The sequence below is a fragment of the Balearica regulorum genome, chromosome 19, assembly GCF_011004875.1.
Source record: "Balearica regulorum gibbericeps isolate bBalReg1 chromosome 19, bBalReg1.pri, whole genome shotgun sequence".
NCBI lineage: Eukaryota > Metazoa > Chordata > Aves > Gruiformes > Gruidae > Balearica > Balearica regulorum.
In genome coordinates, this window is record NC_046202.1 from 8,974,854 (window position 1) to 8,996,489 (window position 21,636).

The 21,636-nt window shown below is 53.3% G+C and overlaps 1 protein-coding gene across 1 annotated transcript in view; it reads right to left on the reverse strand.

Annotated features, from left to right (window-relative positions):
- The window catches only part of ATP2A3 (ATPase sarcoplasmic/endoplasmic reticulum Ca2+ transporting 3), a 53,734-nt gene that overhangs the window by 30,587 nt on the left and 1,511 nt on the right, over window positions 1-21,636 (reverse strand). The window contains 2 exon segments of the mRNA XM_075771361.1: window positions 2,613-2,695; window positions 3,138-3,155. Coding sequence (XP_075627476.1) covers window positions 2,613-2,695; window positions 3,138-3,155 — 101 coding nt within the window.

The window sequence follows — 21,636 nt, forward strand, 5'->3', positions numbered from 1 at the left end:
TGGATGAGTATTTGCACCAGGAAAGCATCTATTTTTGTTTAGTGCACCTGTGGGGAGACCACGGCCATGAGCAGATGAGCACGAAGACCAGGGAGCACTTGCCCACTTCTCAAACAGACAGTGCCAGCAAGAGCTGGGCAGCTGCTACAGTCGCTGTTCGCGGCATGGTCAGCCCCCAAGATGTCCCTCCTGGGCAGAAGTGATGCAATACAAGTAATTGATGCAGCACAAGCAGCGCTGCAGAGCTGGGACTGACCTCGTGGCTTCTTACCGCCCTGAGCCCCCTCTCCATCCCACAAAGACCTCATACCATAATACCAATGAAACACACACACACAAATATTTTCACTCCATTTAACTGTTTGTCAACCTGCACTGCATCAACATAGCAACACCTCACTGCTCTGCAGCGCAGGCACCAGCACAAAGGACCTCTGACACGGGTTCATGCCTGCTTTGGCAATTAGCAGAGCCACCACGGCAGACTTGGCCACCAAGCAGATTGCAACGGCTCTGCAAATTCACCAACAAATGGGTCACTGCGTGTTGTTTTGGGAATGTACAGAACCTCACAAGGGACCAGCCACCCTCCTTATCTGCTCACGAGTCGTACCCAAAAGGAGAGGACAGGAGACTTGGCTTTGTCATCCCACTGCCAAACACCCTGAGTATACGCAAAAAATAAGTAAATCTCCAGCAGCTCGGTGGGAAACATCTCCTCGTGCAGAGTTGTTCCCAAGGTAGATTGTGGGCAAAACTGAGCTAACGGCTCAGTACTTGGGCACCGCAAATAAGACTCAAATCGGCAATCGGGGAGCGAGGTGCCGCATGTGATGACGAGCATTTCCAAGGCGCCACAAAGTACAAGTACAAAGGGGTTCATATTGCAATTACTCAGTGCCACCCACAAAGGCAGCTTTGCTAACCACATGGACGTTGAGTTTAGCTGATCCCACATCACCTCTCGGCATTAGTAAGCGTGGAGGAGGTCGGCAGCGCTCACAGGCACCGGCTCGCTGAGCCTGGTGATGCACCCACTGCCGGCTGGCTTTGCCTGCACGTCCTGGGGAGAATCTGCTCCGTGCTCACTGGAGGTGCTGGGGGGGGTATCACGGCTCCTCCCAGGAAAGACACGCAGGGATGCGGCCTCTCCCCCGGGAAAGGCAGGAGAAGAGCTTCACTGGAGATAAACCACTGAGGAAGGGAATGTCTGAAGATGAGCAAAACCACCATCTGGAGAAGCAGAAGGTGGATGGTACCACCTTGAAGGCACCACGCTGGCAGCTCCAGCGGCAGGAGCAGCCTGGGCTGGGCTTCACGCCCTGCTAAACACAAGGAGAACCCAATCCTAGGGAGGTCCCTGACATTACCTGAACGTAACATCACATTTTCCTGCTGTGTGACACATCGGGAGGCGTATTTTGTCAGCGAGCATTAACCCTGCCCCGAAGGTTCAAAGGAAAGCTATACACCCTGCGCTGTGCCCAGCTGTACCCAACTGAGCTGTGCCTGCCCTGAGCATCACCAGCTTGGGCATCACCAGCCCAGGATCTCTGAACCACGTGGGCAGGACGGGAAGGCAGCGAACAGCAGGCAGGAGGCACCTCCCACGCAGGCAGCCGAAACGCTGCCAGTCTGGCTCAGCCAGAGGGAGGGGAAAAATTTTTTTAAAAAATAAACAGATTGGATTTTAATTTTTAATTGAAAAATGAGCAGAATGGCTCCAGGAGGGAGACTTCACTCTGAGGAGGGCAGCCGCATGGGGTTTGGAAACGCTCCCAGCCCCATCTTTGCTTCCCTACGCGGATGTGCGCACTTCAGGCAGGTGCCTGCCCCGCTGCCTGCACCCCAACCGAGGTGAAGGTGATACCTGGCACTTCTGAGTTGGCTTCAGGTACCTGAAGCGCTGCTCTCACCTCTCATCACCCATCACCAACGCTCTGGATGAGAAAACGCAAGCCGTGCGACGTCCTGGGAGCCTCTCCAGGCACGGAGGGAGGTGGTGCCAGGACCCCCCAACTCCCAGCACCTCCCAGTTCCCCGAGGACACACGGCTTGGCCATTGCACCAGGAATGCACCTGCACCGTGGACATGCACATCTCCACATGTCAGATACTGTTCTCCATTTCAGCGGATCCCGACATGGATCTGGTCATGATGTGACACTTAATACTTTCAAAAATATCCAGGGAAAAAGATAAAGAATAAAGAAAAAAAACACCTTCACTTTCTGTTTTAACCATCTATGCAAGGTGAGGCACAAGCCAGGTTTAACTGGATGAGACGGCAGCATCCCACCAAAACGTGCCCAGGACTGAACGTTTCCACGGCCCTTTTCTGTCTTTGTCTGGCACAGTCTTGGGGAAATAGAAAGAAGTTCAGGTAGTTTTTCGACATCACTTTTGGGTAGATCAGCATTACTGAAAAATTCTACTGTCTCACCTTTTAAGTAGAGACAAGGATATGGTCCCTATACCCTAGAAAACCACTGCACTGCTGCCACATCTCCTTCATCCAGCGTGACCCTTCCTCTGGCTCCTTGGCCGGTCGGCTGCCACCCGGATCCGTACGTGCCCTGGAAGGTGCCCAGCCCCGAGCCTGGGGTACTTACGAATGACAGAAAAGCTGCGATCAAAAGGATGCGGACGAGGAGATCTTCAAACTGCTCCAGCACCAACTCCCAGAGGGACTTTCCTGGTGGGAAAACATGAAGCCAAGCACAGTCAGTGCTCAGAAATCCCCTAGAAGACAGGTAATTCAGACCACAGCAGCCACTAAGACCAACATGACCCCGTCCCCCGCTTGCAGCGGAGCTGCTCCGGTGTCCATCGGCCGTGGGCGCTGGTGAGGACATCCAGTACTGCAACGGGGCATTTTTCTCTCCAATATTAGACATCTTCAGTTCTGGCATTGGACTGTTTTTACTATGTCTGGTTTTAACTACAGAAACCAGATCCTCTGTGTTCCTATTCACAGCTGGCAGCCCTGCCATCACAGGCAAGCTCTGCTGTCAGCCCAGCTTTCTCTGGGATTAAAAACGATTAAAAGACCCCAGAGACTGCCCCCTCCTCATCCCCAGCACCCTCTACCCAGACTCAAGGCGTGTACCCGCCCTCGCCTCCAGCCCATGACCTACCTTCTTCTGCAGGGAGCTCTGCGGGTTTTCATCGATAGCCCAGTAAGCATAAGGAAGTAAAAAGTGATAAAAATAAAAATTAATTAGTGGTTTGGGCCCAGACTAGCAATCCCTTCCCTTGCACCCCTGCAGTCCATTCCGTACCCCAAAATGCAACTTGTTCTGCACGTATTCCCACGTAAAGACAGCTTGTCCTCAAACTTCTCAGCCTGACACCAAGTACGCAGCACTGGACGCTCCCCACACCAGGGAACCATCATTTCCCTGCTGCAGACGGCTCCAGCAACATCTATCCCTGCACTCAGCCTGCCTAAAAAATACTCCTCAGAAGCTGCCCTCTCCAACTCCAGGAGTAAAATGCCCTGCCAGAAACCCAACACGGACACGCTGGGGACTGTAACTTTCAGAGCACGTTCTCCATTGATTAGTTGTACTTTACAGCCTGCAATGCTCTAGGAAAGAAATCCAAAGCCGATGCTCAGCTGGTCCAAGTCCCAGGGGGTACAGAGCCTCCATCTACACTGCTCCCACCCAAACCCAAGCCCAGTCACCTGCACAACCTGAAAAAAACCCCACGGGCTCCCAAACGCCTGCCACGGTCTCCCCGAGACTCCAACGTCCCCGTGGGATGACTGCTACCTTCGCACGCTGCCTGCGCCAAAGGGCCCCGTGGCCGCCGGGCAACGCACAAACCCTGGTACCCACCAAGGGCATCACTCCTGTCGCCTCACCCGTGCAGCGATGGATGTGCTGGCCCTGCCGTGGGCAAGGTTTGGCCGAGGACCGCAAGGTCCTGCACCCCGGGAGGGCTCAGGAGCGACCCCCCTGGTTCTGGCCGCTGATGGGCGCTCGCTTCCATGTGTGCCCACCGTTCCCACACTCGGGGTGGTCACCTGCAGAGCTGCTCCCAGGGGAGCTGGCAGCCAGAGCAAAACCTCTGCCAACAGCCCAAGGTGGGGAAACACGGACGGTGCAGCTGTCTCCCAGAAAAGGAAATCCAGGATCCGCTGAGCACAGCAGGGATTGCTGGAGATGGAGAAGCTCAAGCCGTAGCCATGCCTCAGGAACCCCTCGGGAGGGCTGTGCTGGTGGCTCAGCGGCATCGCACAGTGCTGCAAGGGACAGCAGGGTACCAGCGCCGAGGTGACACGGCACCAGGGCAGGGCACCTGCCGCCTCCATCCTGCGGTGCTCCAGGGCAGGAGGGGACTGGACAGAAAGCCCCAAACCCAAACCTCCCAATGGGGGGGGGGGGAAATCAGGCAGAAACCTCCTGAAGAGCCGTCCCAAAACCTCTGCTGTCTGCCACCTACTTCTGCATAATAATGAACCAAGGTGTTCCTCCAACTCCTTGTCTTTCTGGGAGGCAATAAGGGACCGGCTGAAGTTCAAGAGGAATTGGCCCAAGGCAGACACGCTGGGTGCCCCGCTGCTGGACCGAACACGGGGCTGTCTCTGAGCACCGCCAGCGCGGAGCTCTGAGCGAGAACAGGAAGCAAAACTTGCTCGGCTGTTTTCCATCATCTATTTTCATTCAGAGAAATAAAAAAAAAAAAAAACAAAAGCAAAACAAAACCAAAACCTAAACCCAAACCTACCTTCACTGAACAAACCAGTGAAAACAAGAAGCCTGAACGTGTTTACGCTTCAAACTGCATCAGCTCCTCAGTGCTCACAGACACAAATTATTTTAAACTCACATCCCTCCTAGACAAGGCTACTCTGATCCCCTGCGAGAAACAGACAGACCAGTACGTAACGCCTATAATTATTCGTATAGCAAAAAAAAAAAAAAAAATATATATAATCTTGGAGCGGCTTCAACGTTTCGAATCACTCTGCAGAGCGTGTCAGAAGGAAAGTGGCTCTTCGCCCTTTCGCAGCCGGCTCCTCTCCACCCCCGGCTTCCTCTCCCCAGCCCAGAGAGCCACCAAAATTAAAAGTAGAAGAGATCTGCTGCTGCTATTTCCATCCAGGCTCCATTTTAAGGGTGCCAACGTGCGAGGTGAGAGGGTATGGGGCAGGCAGGGTGCCCTGCGGGAGGCGGCTGGGGTTCCCACAGGTCTCAGCTCTGCCGGGGTGCCCGGGGTGACTTTCCACTGCGAGCAGCCGCCCAAAACGCCGCGGTCCTCTTAGCGTGTCTCCTGTTTGCATGAAGAGCCGCAGCAATGCCGTTTGCAGAGCAGGGACTTTGCATGAGCTCTTGATTAAAGCATGAAAACAGGTTTCCGTGACCTCAGGAGGAAACACATGCAGTGGGGCGGCCAGCCGAAATACCGCTGGCGGCAGAGTGACGCTGCCATCGCTGGCACCAAACCCCAAACATTGGCAATGCTGCTGCTGGCACCTCCCCGCCAAAACCCCAATTTTGAGGATGCTGAGAACCAAGGGCCTCCCCCGCCTCGTGACTCCTTCCTATGCCCTCCACGTGGCACCTCAGCGCCCGTTTTGCACCAAATCCCCAGAGAAAAAGGGCAGAAAGTCACCATAAACGCACGTTTTTGGGTCTGAATCAAAGCCACCAGAAAACAGGAACATTTGGGGGTTGAAGCCTTCTACTCTCACTTCCAAAGTCTCACTAGAAATAAGAGGATTCGCCACTTGCCCCGTGGCACCAGGCAGGGCAGCAGAGCCAGCACCACTCCGCCGAGCTGCGGCACCGCCATGTCCCACCCGGCCGGGAAACCCGCCGCAGGCAGGGAACCAGCAAAAGCCCAAATCTCCAATTTCCTTGGGACAACACGGTGAGCACAGACAGGCTGAAATGGAAACTCCTGAATAGCCCCTTTCTTTGGTCGGTGGCTCAGAGCTCAGCACAGAGATCCCGCTCTGCGTCCCAGCCCCCCGATACGGCCAGAAGACAAACGCCGTAACACCACCAAGGGCAGAAAGTGATAACGGATGCTTAGAGTATGCCAAAACGGGGCCACCCGCTTGCACCATAATTTTTCAGCTTCCCGAGCTGAGCAGTCCTAGCACGGGACCTGCGGCTTGTGGATGCATATCTGCAGTTTCTCCGCTCCTGCTCTTCCTCGTCACGGCTCTGGAGAGCAGAGCCAAGAAAGAGGAGGGTGATGGGTGCCTGGTGGTAACCCCCGGAGGCGACGGGACCATTCCCACCAGCGGAAGGGCACGCTCTCCTCTGGATTATCAAGCGGCGCAGGCAGCTCTGGCTCCACCACAAAATACCTGTACGAGATGCTCTAAGGGCACGCAGTGAGCCCGGCCACCCCAGGCAGACGCGGGGCTGGCGTCGGGCTATTTTAACCGGAGGTTAATCTCCGGCTCCTGCCAACTCAAACAGGCCTGGCAGCCCGCGGGCTGGCGCCTGCAGCATGGCAGGGCACGGCAATCAGGTGATGAAAAGGTAAATAAACACGGGTGCCACCCACGAGCCAGGCGGCACGGGTGCGGGCTGCTGCCCCGGTGCTCGGCGACAGCCTTAGTGCCCCCGGGGAGACCCTGCGCCGCTTTCTGGGCCAAAGCAAACAAATAAAATGCAACAGAATGGTGTTGGGGTTGCTTTAAGGAATTGTTTGAGTTTCTCCTCAAAAAAAATTCCCCAGAGCAGCACAGCTCTACAGCAGCCGGTGTTTCTCCATCCCGCATTGAGGAACTGCATCCCACTTTGCTTTCGGGGAAACTGAGGCACGAGGTGACACTGTCTCCCAGGCCAGCACACTGCAAAGCAAACCCTGGTGCACGCTGAGATCCGGCGTACGACCCAGAGCAGCACACATCTTGCAAGGTGAACACTGAAATGTCATTTTCCCCACCATTTGAGGAGCTTCCCTAGCATAAAATCAGACTTCCCTTATGGGAAACACTTCTGCCACCAAGTGATGCAGGAAGAGTAACAGATAACAGTGAGCATCACGCCTGGGCCCAGCTCTCTGCTCCAAATGACTTCCTTCAAGCACATTTCTATGTGATAAACTCTTTTTTTTTTTTCTTCTCCCTCTGCATTTAATTTCTTTTTCCGTATGCAGGGAAGGGGAAATGGACGGGCAAAACAAGGGACACATCCGATTCCCAGACTTTGCCAACAGGCAGGAAAAAGGGCCCAAGAAGGCAGTGAAAAGAGTAAGAAAAAAAATCCTAAACTATCCCCAGCTGAGAGAGCAGCCCCCTTCCCGTGACATAAAGCAGGAACCCAGGCAGGGCCGCTCTGGGATCCTTCCACCATCCCGCAAGACACCAGCCAGAATAAATTGTTATTTTAACTGGCTGCCTTTCCCAGGACCGGCTGCACTGGAAGGATCCCGTCCCGGCGGGATGTCTGCTCTGCTTCATCCCCAGTGACAGCCGGCACCGCTGCACATCCCTGGCGCTCCGCAAAACTGCCGGGATGCACAAGCAGGAAAGGCTTCGTCGGATTGTTTGAAAGCAAGCGCAGCCCATCACCTGCTCGCCGTAAATCCCGCCTGGGGACGGAGGCGTGACGCTGCTCATCACCTTGCACGGTCGCACTTGAGCTGCAGGAGCTTAAAAAAACCCCCAGCGTTTGCAAACTAATCCCAGGTGTTTTAGCTTTATCTGGGATGACAAACACTCCAAGCCTAACGGCGCCCGGACGTTCACACAGAGGACAAAGCGCAGTTATCTAAATGCCTTGGCTGTGTATTACTTAAATTAACCCACACAGCTTTGCTTTCACATGCAGCTTCACACCTGAGCTTCCTGACTGCCGCTGCAGCCCTGGAGACCATCCTGCACCTCGTGTCTCAGCCGGGCTCCGACCACGTGCCGGGGCAGGACACGCTTTCCGCTCGGGAAGAGCCGGACCTTCGGGGCGCAGCTAAAGGGACTTTCTGAGGTTGCTTTGGCTCCTGCAGAACCAGCCGGGCTTTGGCCGAGGGGTCACCCTCCACCCGCCCTGGCACCCAGTTCCTTGCCGGAGCCCAGGCTGGCTGGAGGGGAAGCCGGACCCAGGGACACCACGTGCTGTTGGAGCGAGACAGGGACACAAGGATGCTGCACAGCCAAGCGCGCTGTTTGACACAAAAAGCCCTGTACGTTAAAAACCCCAGGAGCCATCCATCCGAATCGCAGCGGGGTGGGGGGCTGCCCCAGGGCACCCTCATCACGGCGGGGGGGCTCGCCGGCCCCGACCTCGGCGAGAGGGGCCAGCGGGACGGCGAGGGCAGGGCTGGCAGAGCGACGGCTGGCTTGGCCCGCGGGGAGGGCCAGAGCGGCGGCTCACACGCCCCAACCGCCCACGCGCGGAAATGGCATCCGCGGGCGCGTGTGCACGGCACGTGAGCCCGCCGGGCTGCAGCAACCGGCGTCTCCAGCTGCACCGAGCCCCCACGAGGCAGGGAAAAGAGCAATTACCGGCACATTAAAAATGGGTGCGGGCACGGCACTGGGAACGTCCCCATCCTCGTCCCGGGCAGCCACGGCCAAGCTCTGCTTTGCACCACGACCCGCTCCCAGAGGATCCGGCTCTTCCCTGCGTCCTCCATCACCCCCAAGGGGCTGATCCCAAAGCCAGGGGTGCTTTTCCTCCCATGTCTTTCCCTCCTGAGCGAAGGCGGCGGCGGCCCTGGGTGTGCCACGGGCAGGGGAAGCACCTCCGGCCCCCAGCACCTTATTTGCTTACCGCCTCGCAGCTGCTTTTTCCTGTGCACCGGGCGAGTTTTGGTTACGCTGCCTGCCCGCGACAGCCGCTCGCTCAGGGCTGCTTCGAAAGGCGGCAGAAAGATAAAAGGAACGAGACACAACCCCCCTCCCACGGCAAACGCCGGCGGTTTGCTGTTCCTGTAACTCCCCAGCGCTCGTCCCTGCTTCAGCCCAGTGCCCCTCCTGGCTGGGAGATCCAACAGCCCCAAAAATAACCAAATTTGGGGCCAGAGAAAGCGTTGGATGGCGGCAGCCCGGGGCGGGCAAGGGCTGGCGGGGCAGCACATGAGGACGGTCAGCAGAGGTTTAGGGGCCACAAACGTCCTTGCTATTTCCCAGGCGATGCTTTAGGGTGAAAGGATCCAACTGGTTTTCTGGCTGGCACCCAGATGCCATAAATGGCTGGCAATAAAATCAGCCCCCAAAAAAATTCTGGTTTAGGTCACAGGGCTTCCCCCAGCAGACAGGGCTCCGGAGCGACTGCTCATCCTACCCTCAGGCTGCTCTTCCCAACCCAACGCCATCGGTCCCTCCGGGATGGCGACAGGGTCCCCGGGGAGAAGAGGTGCATTTGGACACACGCGGCCCCACTGCTGTGGTCCCAGTGGAGAAGCTGAAAGGCTCATTTGGTCCCGGTCTGGCCAGCTAAGCTTATCTCAGGAGGTCAGGGAACAGGAAGCACAGTTATCCTGGATGTGCCCCTCAACAGCAGCGAAGCACCGTGCAAATCTGATCCTGCGGTATCTCCTTTTCCCCGGAAAATCAGCACGTCCCCACGCTAAAGGATAAGCTGCCGCCACCACCGCATCCCGTTGACCAGGTAGAAGGAAACGGGGATGGAGGTGGGAGTGCGGCATCGGACCGATGGTCCAAGGAGCTGCATGAAATAAATAAGGAAAAGCCTGCCCATTCCACCCCAAACTTCCTTTCCTTTATTCTTGGAAATGGCTCATCCCCTAAACGTTGGGTAGCACGAGCTTCCCTCCGCCATGGTGCAGGGCGTCCCGGCATGGGGCCACGAAGACTGGCTAGCCCCGAGCATCCTCCTCCCGTGCCACAATGAAAAGCAAATCAATTCCCCGCCGATAACCCACCTCCTTTTCTTAATGCTATGAAAATAAGAGGAGAAGATTTTGCCCTTTTTTTCCCCCCAAAATGAAGCCACCGCTCAGGCTTGCAGCTCCGGTGCCCACGTGGCGTTTGCAAGAATAAACTCTTGGGAAATTTAGGGGAAAAACTGTGGGGCAACAGGACTGCAAGCAGTGGCCTCATCCCCATCCCTGTCCCCATCGGCACCCGCAGCGGACCCCCGGGATCGTTTTGGGAGTGGGAGGGAGCGGGGTGGAGGAAACCCGTGGCTCCAGACTGGGATGGATTATTTGAGCAAACTAAAAGCAGCGGTTTGTTCCCTCCTGCACCAACGCAGTGGAAAGAATTTCCAGCTCCGGCTCCCGGGTGGAAAAGCTAAAAATCTGCATTTAAATAGTAACAGGTTTTGGAAAAAGAAAAAAAAAAATAAAACCACTACAGGAGCTTGAATAAAATAAAGTTTAGGCTGGGGTGGGGTTTGTTTTTTTTTTTAGTTTTGGGGTCGTGTTGGTTTTTCTTAAAGCCTCTCCTTATCTCTGCTTTGAGCAGACCCTTTCCATAACCTCGGGGAAAGGCAGGGGAGTAACTGCCGCCTCTGGGAACCTTCTGCCAGAACCGCCACAACCCCAACCAAGAGGCACGCTGCAATTCCAGCATATCCTCTCCTTGCACCCCACAGATATCATTTCATTTCCTCCTTTATTACCCTAAAACTATTTTTCCAGCTAATTTCCCATTGATACCCCAGTGCTAAGCATTAAGTAAACTGGGCATTTTTTGCCCGGTAATGGTTTTTTCACCCTTTTGGGCTCCGCTCCTGCCCTCGGCCGCCCCCCGCACCGCAAGCGCAGCCGCCAGCCTGAGCCCAAACCCCTCCGACCCAGCGGGACGGACTGCCACGCACCATCGCAAAATAGGCCACTCGCAGCGAGTCCAACACCCGGTGACGGAAAATCGAGGAATTTAGGTTTAGGAAACCAAAGACAGGGAGGTGCGGAGGCGGCGGTGCCAGGAGCCCCGGCGATGCCCCGTGCTTCTGGGTCAGCTCGGCCGCCCGATCCTGCCCAGCGCCGGAAAAACGTGCGCGGCCCCAGGAGGCTTCGAATGCCCCAAGGGAGGAATTCTGGCACCGCAAATTGGGCTGCGCCTTTCAGCTGAACTCTGCAAGGCTTGGGGAAGAGCGAGGCGGGACTGTGTTTGGGACAGTTCTCCTAAAAAGTAGGAAAAAAGGGATATTGGGGCTGAAAAGGCAGGTAAGAAAAATGAGACTAGGATGCATTTTCAAAAGAGGATGCATTTTCTCCTGGAGGAGAGATGCTGCTCAGCATGCAGCAAAGGCTGCTGCGGCTCAGCGGGGGGAACAGCGTCCCCCAAAACTGCCTCCCCGAGGGTCTGGTGAGTGCTTACACTGAGGCGAGCACCTTTGACGAGGCTGTAAGGAACCACTGAGGATATCACACTGGCACGGCATGCAAATTCAAACAATAAAATAAAAAAACAAATAATAAAAAAAATAACAAAAATAAACGTAACTAAAGCATTCCACCAGCCAAGTGCTGTGGAAAGCGTCGGTGGCTCCTGGTTGCCGTGTCCAGCGGCGGCCAAGCAGCCCAGGTGCATCCCTGCTCGGAGGACATCTCCTCCGCCACCCCTCGGGGACCAGCCGGTCCAGGGACTCTCAGCGTTGAAACACCCAGCAGCGTCTGCCCCAGGAGGACACAGGCAGGGAAGGGGTTACCTTCCCCCCGCCGTGCAACCCCAGCTTTTTCCCCGCTGTACGGTGCCCGCCTCGGCGTGTGACACCAAACCCTCCCGTCCCAAACCTGCCCTCGGCGGGAGGGGAAGCACTTCGACATCCCATCCCACCCCACCTCCACGTTAACCTGCCAGCACAAAACGACACAAAACTTCCTCCTTCTCCCCCAAAAGGCGCTCGACTCTGCAGCACTCATGGCACAGCCCACCAAACAAGCTGCCTTGCCACTTTTTTTTTTCCGCTCGACATTTTGCAGACGCCAGGTTTTGGATTGAATTGCAACTGGTGTGGACCCATCCCACGACCACCATCAACTCCTGGACACCTCTAAGAGCCAACCCACTGGGGACTGCAGGATGAACCCCCCCAAAATCCAAGCCCCAGACTAAGTAACCTCAATTAAAAATAAGAACAAAAAAGAACTACAAGATATTGCTTGCAAATCCAAGCAGCATTTTCTCCCCTTCCATGCCAAAATGAGGAAGCTGATCACTTTGCTCCAAAAACTGGTATTTCAATAGATATTTCAATAGATATTTCAATAAATCCTGCTGCCACCTGTAGCCAAATCTCAGCACACGAGCGGGGCTGTGTATTTATGGATCAGGAAAACCCAAACTTTGCACGCCGGGTTGGAAGCAGACCCTGCCCCAGGCTGGGGACCAAAGGGAGCTGACTCCATCCTAACAGCGCAGAGATCTGCAGGGGGTGGGTTTGGAGGGGGGGGGGGGTCCCGTTTGTTTGTTTTCTGGAGGAAGCGCCTCTGCCACAGCAAACCTTTGTGAAATTTGAAAGTTTGAATACGGCGTCTCAACCCGTCTCCCATCTGCTGCCAAATAAAATCAGGCTGATAAAACGCAGCCAGTGTATCCGCAGGGCGGTGCATCCTCCGACCCCGACCCACACAGGCGTTGATGAGCTGATTTTCAACTCAATTAACTCAAACTAAGATTATTGTTATTATTAATAATAATTTTTTTTGCAGAACTCCTTGCCCCAGCTGACCTGGCTCCCCCCACACACACACACTTGCTTTTTCTGGTATCTGTTCTCAGAGCGCGGTCTATTTTCAGCAATCCTCTTGGATGGGTTTTCCTGGAAAATGAAGTCTACACTGCCCTTAGTTTAGATTATATCAGAAGAAAAAAATTTCTGTAGAATAGATCTGTTCTTCTGGATGGGAAAAAGGGGTGAGTCGGACAATTAATACTTCTCATGATGAACTCCCTGGGGATCACGTATCTCTGTAGTTGAAGCAGCTCCTTTACTCGAGTGAGATACTCAGAGATCCCTGGACACACGAGTCCCATCTAGGCTTTTTCCATGATCTCCTTCTAACTATGTCTAATATCTGTGTGCGTGTCTATAAGGATGAAATGTTATATATGTATCTATACATAGATACCTATGTACATTCAGGTATAAGGATAAAATCTTACACATATATGGCACATATACATAGATACCTATACACATTTATGTCAAAAAGGGGTGAATAATTTGAATTAGGTTTTTATAGATAAAGGAGGAGCCCCAGAAGAGGCCCGAGCCAGCGCTGCAGAGCAGCCCCAGCTCCTCCCAGGGCACTGCAGGACGCCCGTCCGGAGGGGAGCGCATCAAAACACTTGGGCTCCTCCAATGGGGTTTCCATTTACCTGCCGGCATCAGAAGGTCCCTGACCTCCAAAGCGTGCAAAAGCCCAGAAAACCTGCAAAAACCCCAAAGGACGCGGTGCCCCGAGGGGAACCCTCTGCAGTGACCAGGGAGGCAGCTCCATCGCTTCCCCTCTCTCACCCCGCATGGCTGAGCTGGCCTTTTTTATTTGTATTTTTCCACTCGCTCCCCACACTTTCCTTATTTTAGACCTTCTGTTGACTTGGAGGTTGCAGAATGGAAAAAGACAAGTGCAAACAGGCAGGTAAAGCGCCTGCTCCGGAGGGTTATCCTGACCCCGGCTGACCGTCTCCCGGGGACAGGCGCTGCCTGCTTGGCAAAATCCAGCTGAGCTGAGGTTTTAAAGGGCAAATCCCTGGAGATTCGGCCATCGCTGGCGGCCGGAGTCACTGCTCAGCTGACTGAGTTCCTCCTCGAGGATCTCTGTGCTTTCACTCCCCACGGTGAAGGAAGCAGAAGAGAGAATCTCCCTGGCCCACGAACCCATCCCCAGAAAATAACTGATTTTTATCAGCAACAAATGCAAGAAAAGCTGTTTCCAAACCAGAAGGAGAAAAAAAAAAACAGAACAAAAACCGCCCATGTAATAAAGCAAATATATAACATACAAAACACAGCCCTTGGGTTTGCTCAGAGGGTGGCTCTGTAAGGACTCCAGGGATCTTCTCTGGTAAGATGAGGGGGAAAAGAAAAAAAAAAAAAAAAAAGGAAAAAAAAGCATTTTGGCCATCCATCCTCCCAGGAGGAATGGACTCGCAGTGGGGACTGGTCCCAGTGTAAGGGACAGCTTTCCCACCCAGCTCCTGGAAGCAGTACGGCCACGTGGCTTTGGGGACCACACGGATGCGCTGGAGGTGATTTCACCGGGATGGAGCAAAACCCATCAGCACCAGGGCTGCCCCGGCACCGCGTCCCCCACCGCTCCCGCGGCCGCCCAGACGAGCACACCCGCCACAACCCTGCCTTTCGGTCCCAATTAACTCACATCCCTTCCCCACCTCCCCCCCGACGCTGGTTTAAAATACACATCGTGGCTAAATAGCAGGAAACACCCAAAGCAAAAATACCGCGGACAGGAACCCTGGGGCACAGGGGACACGCAGGAGCAAGAAGCGGATTTCCTCCCCAAAACATTGCACCTCCAATGCTGACGGTGACCCTGCCGTGCGGCTGGGACGGGCCACCAGCGCCGTGTCGCTCATCCTCGAGTGCCTTCAGCCCTGCAGAGCCCGAGATGGGCTCCGACCCATTACCTCTCGTAAGGAATAAACATCTTTTTATTGTCTGTGTTTTGCTTCCTCTCCGTAAAGGGATCTTTTACCCAAAGGTGTCCCATAGTGACTTGCAAATGTTGAGGGGGAGGAATTTTTTATTTTTTTATATATATATATATATACACACACACACCCCAAATCTCAAATGGAGTAGAGATATCTACATATAAAATCTCAAATGGGAGATAGATATATTTATAAATATATATATCATCTCAAATGGTTCACACGGGAGCACAGATGACGAAGCCAGGACCTCTGTCTGCACATCCAGCAGGTTGCTGAACATTTAAATTGTAGGAGGATTTTGATGATCAGAGCAGACACTCCTGCATTTAGGGGGTACTATAGGTCTAGACTTCACAAAGAGGTACAAAATTTCAGATTTCAGCCACCGTGGGTCACAGAGAGATGCCATCACGTGCCCCGAAGAAGCCCGATGCCTGGGGACGTGTTGGACCAGGCGGCACATGGGCATGGACCCCCTCCTGGGAGGTAGACAGGACCGCTACCAAACCACAGCCTGACCTCGGACTTACCACCTCTGCGGGTGAGAAAGAGAAAAGGCTTTTACAGAGTGATAACGAGCAGCCAAACCTCAAAACCTGGGAGGTTCCCACAAAAAACCAGCAAATACTAGTTCTAGACATGAGGTTAATTGCTAGCAAGGATTAATTCAACTTCTCTTCAAAACAGCAACAGTTTGGACTCAAATCCGACCCTCCTTGCATGAGATGACTGGCTCAACTCAGCCAAGTCACCCACCAAGCCATGGCTTAGAAAAGACCCATTAGCATTAATTGCATTAATCCTAACAGGAATAACGAGTCTCCTGTCCCAGCATTGCTCATCACCACCCGCGCGGTCGTTGCTTGGACGCTGGCGGAGCAGGCAGCTGCCTGCAGCCCTGCCTGTGAGGGGTTAACCGCCCACGGAGGAGCCTCTGGCGCACGCTCACGTCATGGAAATACTCAAGTAACCACAATTTTCTCTATTGCTTTTTGGCTCCGGTTCTTCAACATTTCTGCACTACCAGCCCAGATCTCTGCTACCTGTTTTCCAGCGAGGTAATTGGTACAGACAGCAGCTCGACCGAGCGGTCGGTAATTTTTTTTTTAATATAGGTTACTGTTATACTTCTACCTCCAATACTACCAGCACTGAGATATAAAAAAAGATCATGAGTCACAATACTGGCAAAAAAAAAAAAAAAAAAAGAAAAAAAAAAGAAAAAATCAGATTCACAATAATAAATGGAGATGGGATGGCGGGGTTGGTGCTTTCTGGGTTTTGCTGGGTATTAATATTGCACCGGGTTGGACTGAGCCCCAGACAGACCTGTCCTGCTCTGCCTGCCCACCAGCCCACCCACAGCAGCTGTGGGCACTCTCCTCCATCCATCCCTCCCACCTTCCCCAGTCCTCCCAGTCTCCCCAGCATCAGCTGTTTCTCCTGCCTGAGGTGTACATTCTGACGAGGAGGGATCGCCTTCGTCACCTTCACCCCATCTGAGATACAACGGAGGTCACCCATGAATGCTATGTGAAAACCAGGGGAAGGGGAGAAAAACAAAAAAAGGAAAAAAAGAAAAGATTAAAAAAAGCAAGGAGAAAACTCCATCCCTCTCCTGCCAATCACAGCCTGCCTTAATATTTCCTCCCTGTTAATTGAGACTGCGGGCACCAGCAACACTCCCAGAAAACGTTGGCCCAGCGGCTCGGCTCCTGGTCCCCATCCCGCTCCCACGTGCCTCCCCCTCCGGACCGCTCTGCCAGCCGGTCACCGAACTAACCCACACCCGGCCCGGGAGACAACGTCCTCCTCTTCGCATCACCGCTGGCTGCAATTAGCAGAGCGAGCCAACGGACTGGGCAGCGCGCGCTGCCCTGCGTGCCAGAGCTGCCCAAGCACCCAAATGGGCTTTTCGCTGGGGAAAAAAAAATTAAACAGGCGTTTCAGAGCATCCTTGTGCAATGGCAGCACCCAGACACCCTGCCGAAAGAGATTTGCCATTCTGCTTTCACTGCCCTAATTCCCCATGGAGTACGGCTTAGGTGTAGCTCGTACCTTCTTAACGCTCCTTTGCACAACCCTGAAACCAACACTGGGGATGCGGCATCCCCTGCCCCGCCAGGCGAGCTCGATGAGCCACGAGAAGGATTTCGTGGCTGGTCCAGACACAGAGATGCCTCGTGGGGAGAAGCCCCTTCCCCAGGAGCGGGGCTGGACCAGCTGGGCGAGAGGCACAGGGTGCGAACACTCAACGTCTGGCTCATGGCTTACAAAAAATAATCCTAAAAAAACCTTTCGGAGGGGCACCAGCATCCCACCCGTTTGCAAATGTTGCGCGTAGGAGAAAAAGCAAAGCCGGCTCCTCCAGAGGTTTGAACATATGAAAAAGCATCAAATAACCTTATTTTTCAGGACTGGGAAAATGAAAGCATCTCAGGGTTATGTGCAGCCGCACCAGCCCCGTGAGTTCCCGACACCTTTCGATAACCAGTTCAGATCCCCGCTGCAGATCGCAGGAGGGCAACGGGAACGCCGTTCTCGGGGGAGGTTTCGTGCATCAGGGAGGGCGCAGGTCGGCCGTGCTCACCCCGGCTCTCGAGTGCTGCACAGGGCAGCTATCACCACCAGAAAATAACAACCATCTGCTCGAAGTTGCCCGAAGTTGCCCGTGCTCAGCCCGGCTTTATGCCAGCATCTGCAATTTTAGGCGCCCAGCAGGGATTTACGGTGGAGGTCCGTGCCAGAAGCGTTGCCTGGGCTGTGGATGTGCCAGCACAGACCTGACCCGCAGGACAGGGGTGATTTAGCAGCAGCCAGGAGCCTCCTGCTTTCACATCATCCTTTTTGCAGGAGAAGATCAAATACAGAGCGAAAAGGCAGCAACTTGGACGCTTCTCAAAAATTAAAATTCTCCTTGGTAGGAAGAAAGCAAAAGCAACACCAGGCATCAGGTGATGCTTTTTACTCAAGAAAAATGGTGGAGCTTTAAAAAGAAATTAAAAAAAAATACCTGCAACATAAATATCAACAGTACTTTTCAGATTTGCCCTGGAGGGAGACGATCATCAAAATGCAACTCAATAGCTTCAAATCAGATCTGGCGATTAGAGAAGGCTTAAATCATGCAAAAAGGGCAACGCCGCTGAAAAGGCAAAGAGCAGCCGCGTGGCTACAAGGTGATGGCGAGGACTGCACTAGGTTGGCCAAAAACGCTCAGCTGGAGCGGGGAGGTCAGAAGAGGCACCTGGAATTCGGGGAGGAGGATTAGCCTGGGGGAAGGGGGATATTTTGCTAACGGTGCCTTTGGAGGACCCGCTCCAGCCCCCTTCGGGCACCAGCACACCCAAGGCTGGCATCCACGATGCCTCCAACTCCTCCTAAATCAGCGTTCTGCAGCACCAGCTCCACCACCCCCAGCTTTAAAACCAGCAATGAAATAAAAACATTAATGAAGTAACAGTTGTGCAGTAGGGAAGGCCAACCGCCCCCCCCCCCCCCCCCCCAGTACACACAAGACCTGCACACAAAAATCCCTTCCCCACCAGCACAGCCCCTGCCTCTTCTCGCCCTGGAAATTTTCCCTCCTCGGTTCCCGCATCATTTTAAGAGCGGACATCAGTTTTTCCAAACATTGCTCTTTATTCACAATTTTTTTTTTTTTTTAAGGTAGGTTGAAAGCGGGTAACCTCAGAGGACGGCAGAGGGATGAAAATCCTGAGTTTCCTCTTGTCCAATTAGGAAAATTTTGTGTAGTCTCTCCCCAAATTTGAAGGCACTCGTAAGGTTTTAATGTCTCAGCATTTCTCCTAAGGGAAAGGATTTGGAGGAGGGGAAAAAAAAAAAAAACCACCACCCCAACCCATAGCATGTTTATGAATCACACTGTTAAGCGTGTGTTTCGGGGGTGGAAAAGGTGGGCGATGCGCAGAGGAACAGAGAGCAGAGTTAGATGAGTCAGAAAATGCTGCTCTTCCTCTCCTCACCGGCCTCTCAAATCTTTCAGCATGAAATAAAAATTTGATTTCTTCCTTTTTTTATTGTCAAGAGAGAGTTGGAGTGTAACCTTGGCTGGTTAGCAACCGCCGGCAGCTACCCCAACGTTAAGTAACGCACCGCAATTAGAGTACGCGCAGGGGCGCGTGCACACACGCGTGTGCCGATGGACATATATACACATATATACGCATGCACGTGCAGCCCTGGGTATAGGCTGGGAAAAAGATGTAAATAAATGTAAATAGATGTCTTTTGCTGCTGCATCTAGCGAAACAGGGCGCGGACGCGTGCTCGCGCCGAAGAGCGGAGAGCTCCTCGTGACCGAGCCTCGGTGGATTTCGGGAGAGCGGCAACACATCACAGGCTGGGTTTGGGCTTGGGGACGTCACCTCCTCCCGCCCAGGTAGGGTCGGGCACACACATGCCAAAATACACACAAGGGCTCTGAGATCCTGAAATAAAGCTGACGGAGATGTAGAAAGGTGCGTTATAAAAGAAAAGCCAGATTTACTCATGGCTTTGAGTTCACCCAGTGCTGAAGCTGGCTTGAATAACACTTAAACCAGCCTTCGTGTGAACGCCGTTACCGTCGCACCTTGCAGCGAGGCACGGGAGGTTTTGAAGCGCATCGGGTACCACGTTGGGGGTCAGCCCCAGGAGCAGCGAGGGTGAAGAGGATGGGCGAGACCCCGAGGAGGGCTGACGGGCAGGGTCCGATCCTGCCCGGTGGCGTTTCCAACCGCAGACAGCAGCAGGGTTCCTGCTTCGGAGTCAGCAGAGATGACACGCAAGAAGAGATGAACGCCCCTATGCTGCAACCAGCCCGGCACTTGACTCCACTGACATTCACAGTCCATTTAGGTTACCGATGAAGCAAATAAAATTCTGCATATGCATTAACGCTGGCAATACCCAGCCTGAAATGTATGCTCATTTACACATGGAAATCCATTTAGAAGAGAGAAATCAGAGCTATATTTAAAACAGAAAATCATTTGACTGTCCGCGGGGCAACGCCCATTTACATCTGTCATTCCTTGGCAAAACCAAAATCATTTCAGGGTAAATTGTGCCCCTGGGTTTGCATTTAGGAAGAAAAATGTCTGCACCCCTACATCTTCCTTCTCGGCCTATTATAAAGCAAGAGATGCACATTTTTCGCTTTTGTATTTTTATTTTTTAAGTGTTGTGGTCTAAAAGCAACCTGTGGAGCTCGGTGGATGGGAAGGGGTGTAGGGAAGCACCCGCCCAGCACACGTGGAGCATCCAAAGCGTTTATTAGTTTAAAATTGACTTTGGAGATTCAGGAGCCTTTTGAGAATCGCCATGGTGAGACCTAAACATTCTGCGGCTTCTCCAGTTTCCTTGGCAAACGAAGCGGCCATGCTGACAGCACCGATGACAGATCTGAAACTAGAACAAGAGCTCTTCCTAACGGAGAAATATCATCCTCCAGTCCAGTAATCTATATCTCACTGCTTGGCTGCCAAGCCACGGACTGGAGATATTAAATAATCAGTATTGCTCTCTGTTTCCTCTTGCAAACGTAAATGTGAGCACTGGAACTGAAAAAGCAATTTTAGGCTCCAAAAGAATACCCCCCAAAACAAAATCTATTTTTTTTTTTTTAATATAAAACATGCCAATGGCCACCGCTTCTCACTTAACGTTGGAGCTCATTGCAGCTCTTTTTTTTTTTTTTTTTTTTTCTTTTTAAACGCATCAACACAATAAAAAAGCAGCAGACAGCAGCTCTCTGAAATACACTGGGAGGCAGTTTTTAAGAAAGATGATGTATTTTAGATTGTGATTTACGACCACACTGGCAGTTTGATTTCAGGTTTAGAAGGAAATGAATGAATGCGAGACAGGAGGGTGCGAAAATGAAACTAGCTGGAGCTGAAGGTCTGCTCTGCACTTCAAGCCACACAAGATTTGAATTTTCTTCCCCCTTCTGCGCGAGCTCAAGCGAGTCACCAAACTGCCCTGCACTTCCGCTGTCAGAGCTTAATTTAAGCTTAAATTAAAATGCAATTTAATACAGGCCACCTTCAAGACCGGCACTCCGGCGCAAGCCCAGCTCGCTGTCCCACATGGCTCCCCGCAGCACCCTCACCCACAGCAGCTCTCCCAAACAGGGCACCCAAGGGTACCCCAGCGCACTCGGGGCGGTCGGCTCCTGCTGCCAACGCACAACCTGCAAGTCCTCACCATGCTGGAAAAAAGGCTATTTGCTTAACATCAAGGTTTTAAACCAAAAAACCCACACAGAGTCCCATTCTGCATGACTTTTAAGTCGTGCTGATCTGTCCATATCTCACCCGCACCACAAGCAATATATAAATACTGCACAAAAATTACAAAAATTCAGAATTCTTAAAAATCTTCAACCACATTTTCACTGATGGTTGCACAGCCCACGTTACAGCTCTCAACATCCGTGCACATCGCTGCAAGCCATGTCGTACAGGAGACGCAGAGCTCTGCTTTGAAGGCGAAAGCCACGGGACATCCAAAAGTCAGAAGCTCTCGCGAATCAGCAGCCTGCAGGAAACCCAACAACGGACCGTATGGGAAGCAAAACTGTAGCGAGGCGAGCACGCAGCCATTGCTTGAAAGAGGAGAAAGGAAGGAGTAAAAAAACCAACCAAACAAAAGAGACAAACTAATTGCCACCGCTAACCCTTTGCTTTGCACCTACGTCATACGTTCAAACTCCCTTTTTCGAGGCAGAGAGCCTGGTGCCACCGAGCAGCCAACGTGCCTGGCTCAGCGACAATGATTCACTTGGGCAAACAGGAGCACGAAGGCACCGTGAGCCCCGCGACGCGATGCCTGTGGGTGACACGCTGCCGCACGGCGCGGACCACGCGTACGGCCCATCATCCCCGCTTTCCCACGGGGCCGAGGGACAGCGCAGAAGTGTTGGGAGCAATTAATTATACCTTGAAATCAGCCCGGCACACCTCTTTGTTAAGGATGTGTTTTGCGTTCAGCCCCCCCCCCCCCCCCCCCCCCCCCAAAAGCAGAGGGATCGCTCCTCTCCCGGCGGGGCACAGGTCCCCAGCTGCCCTCCT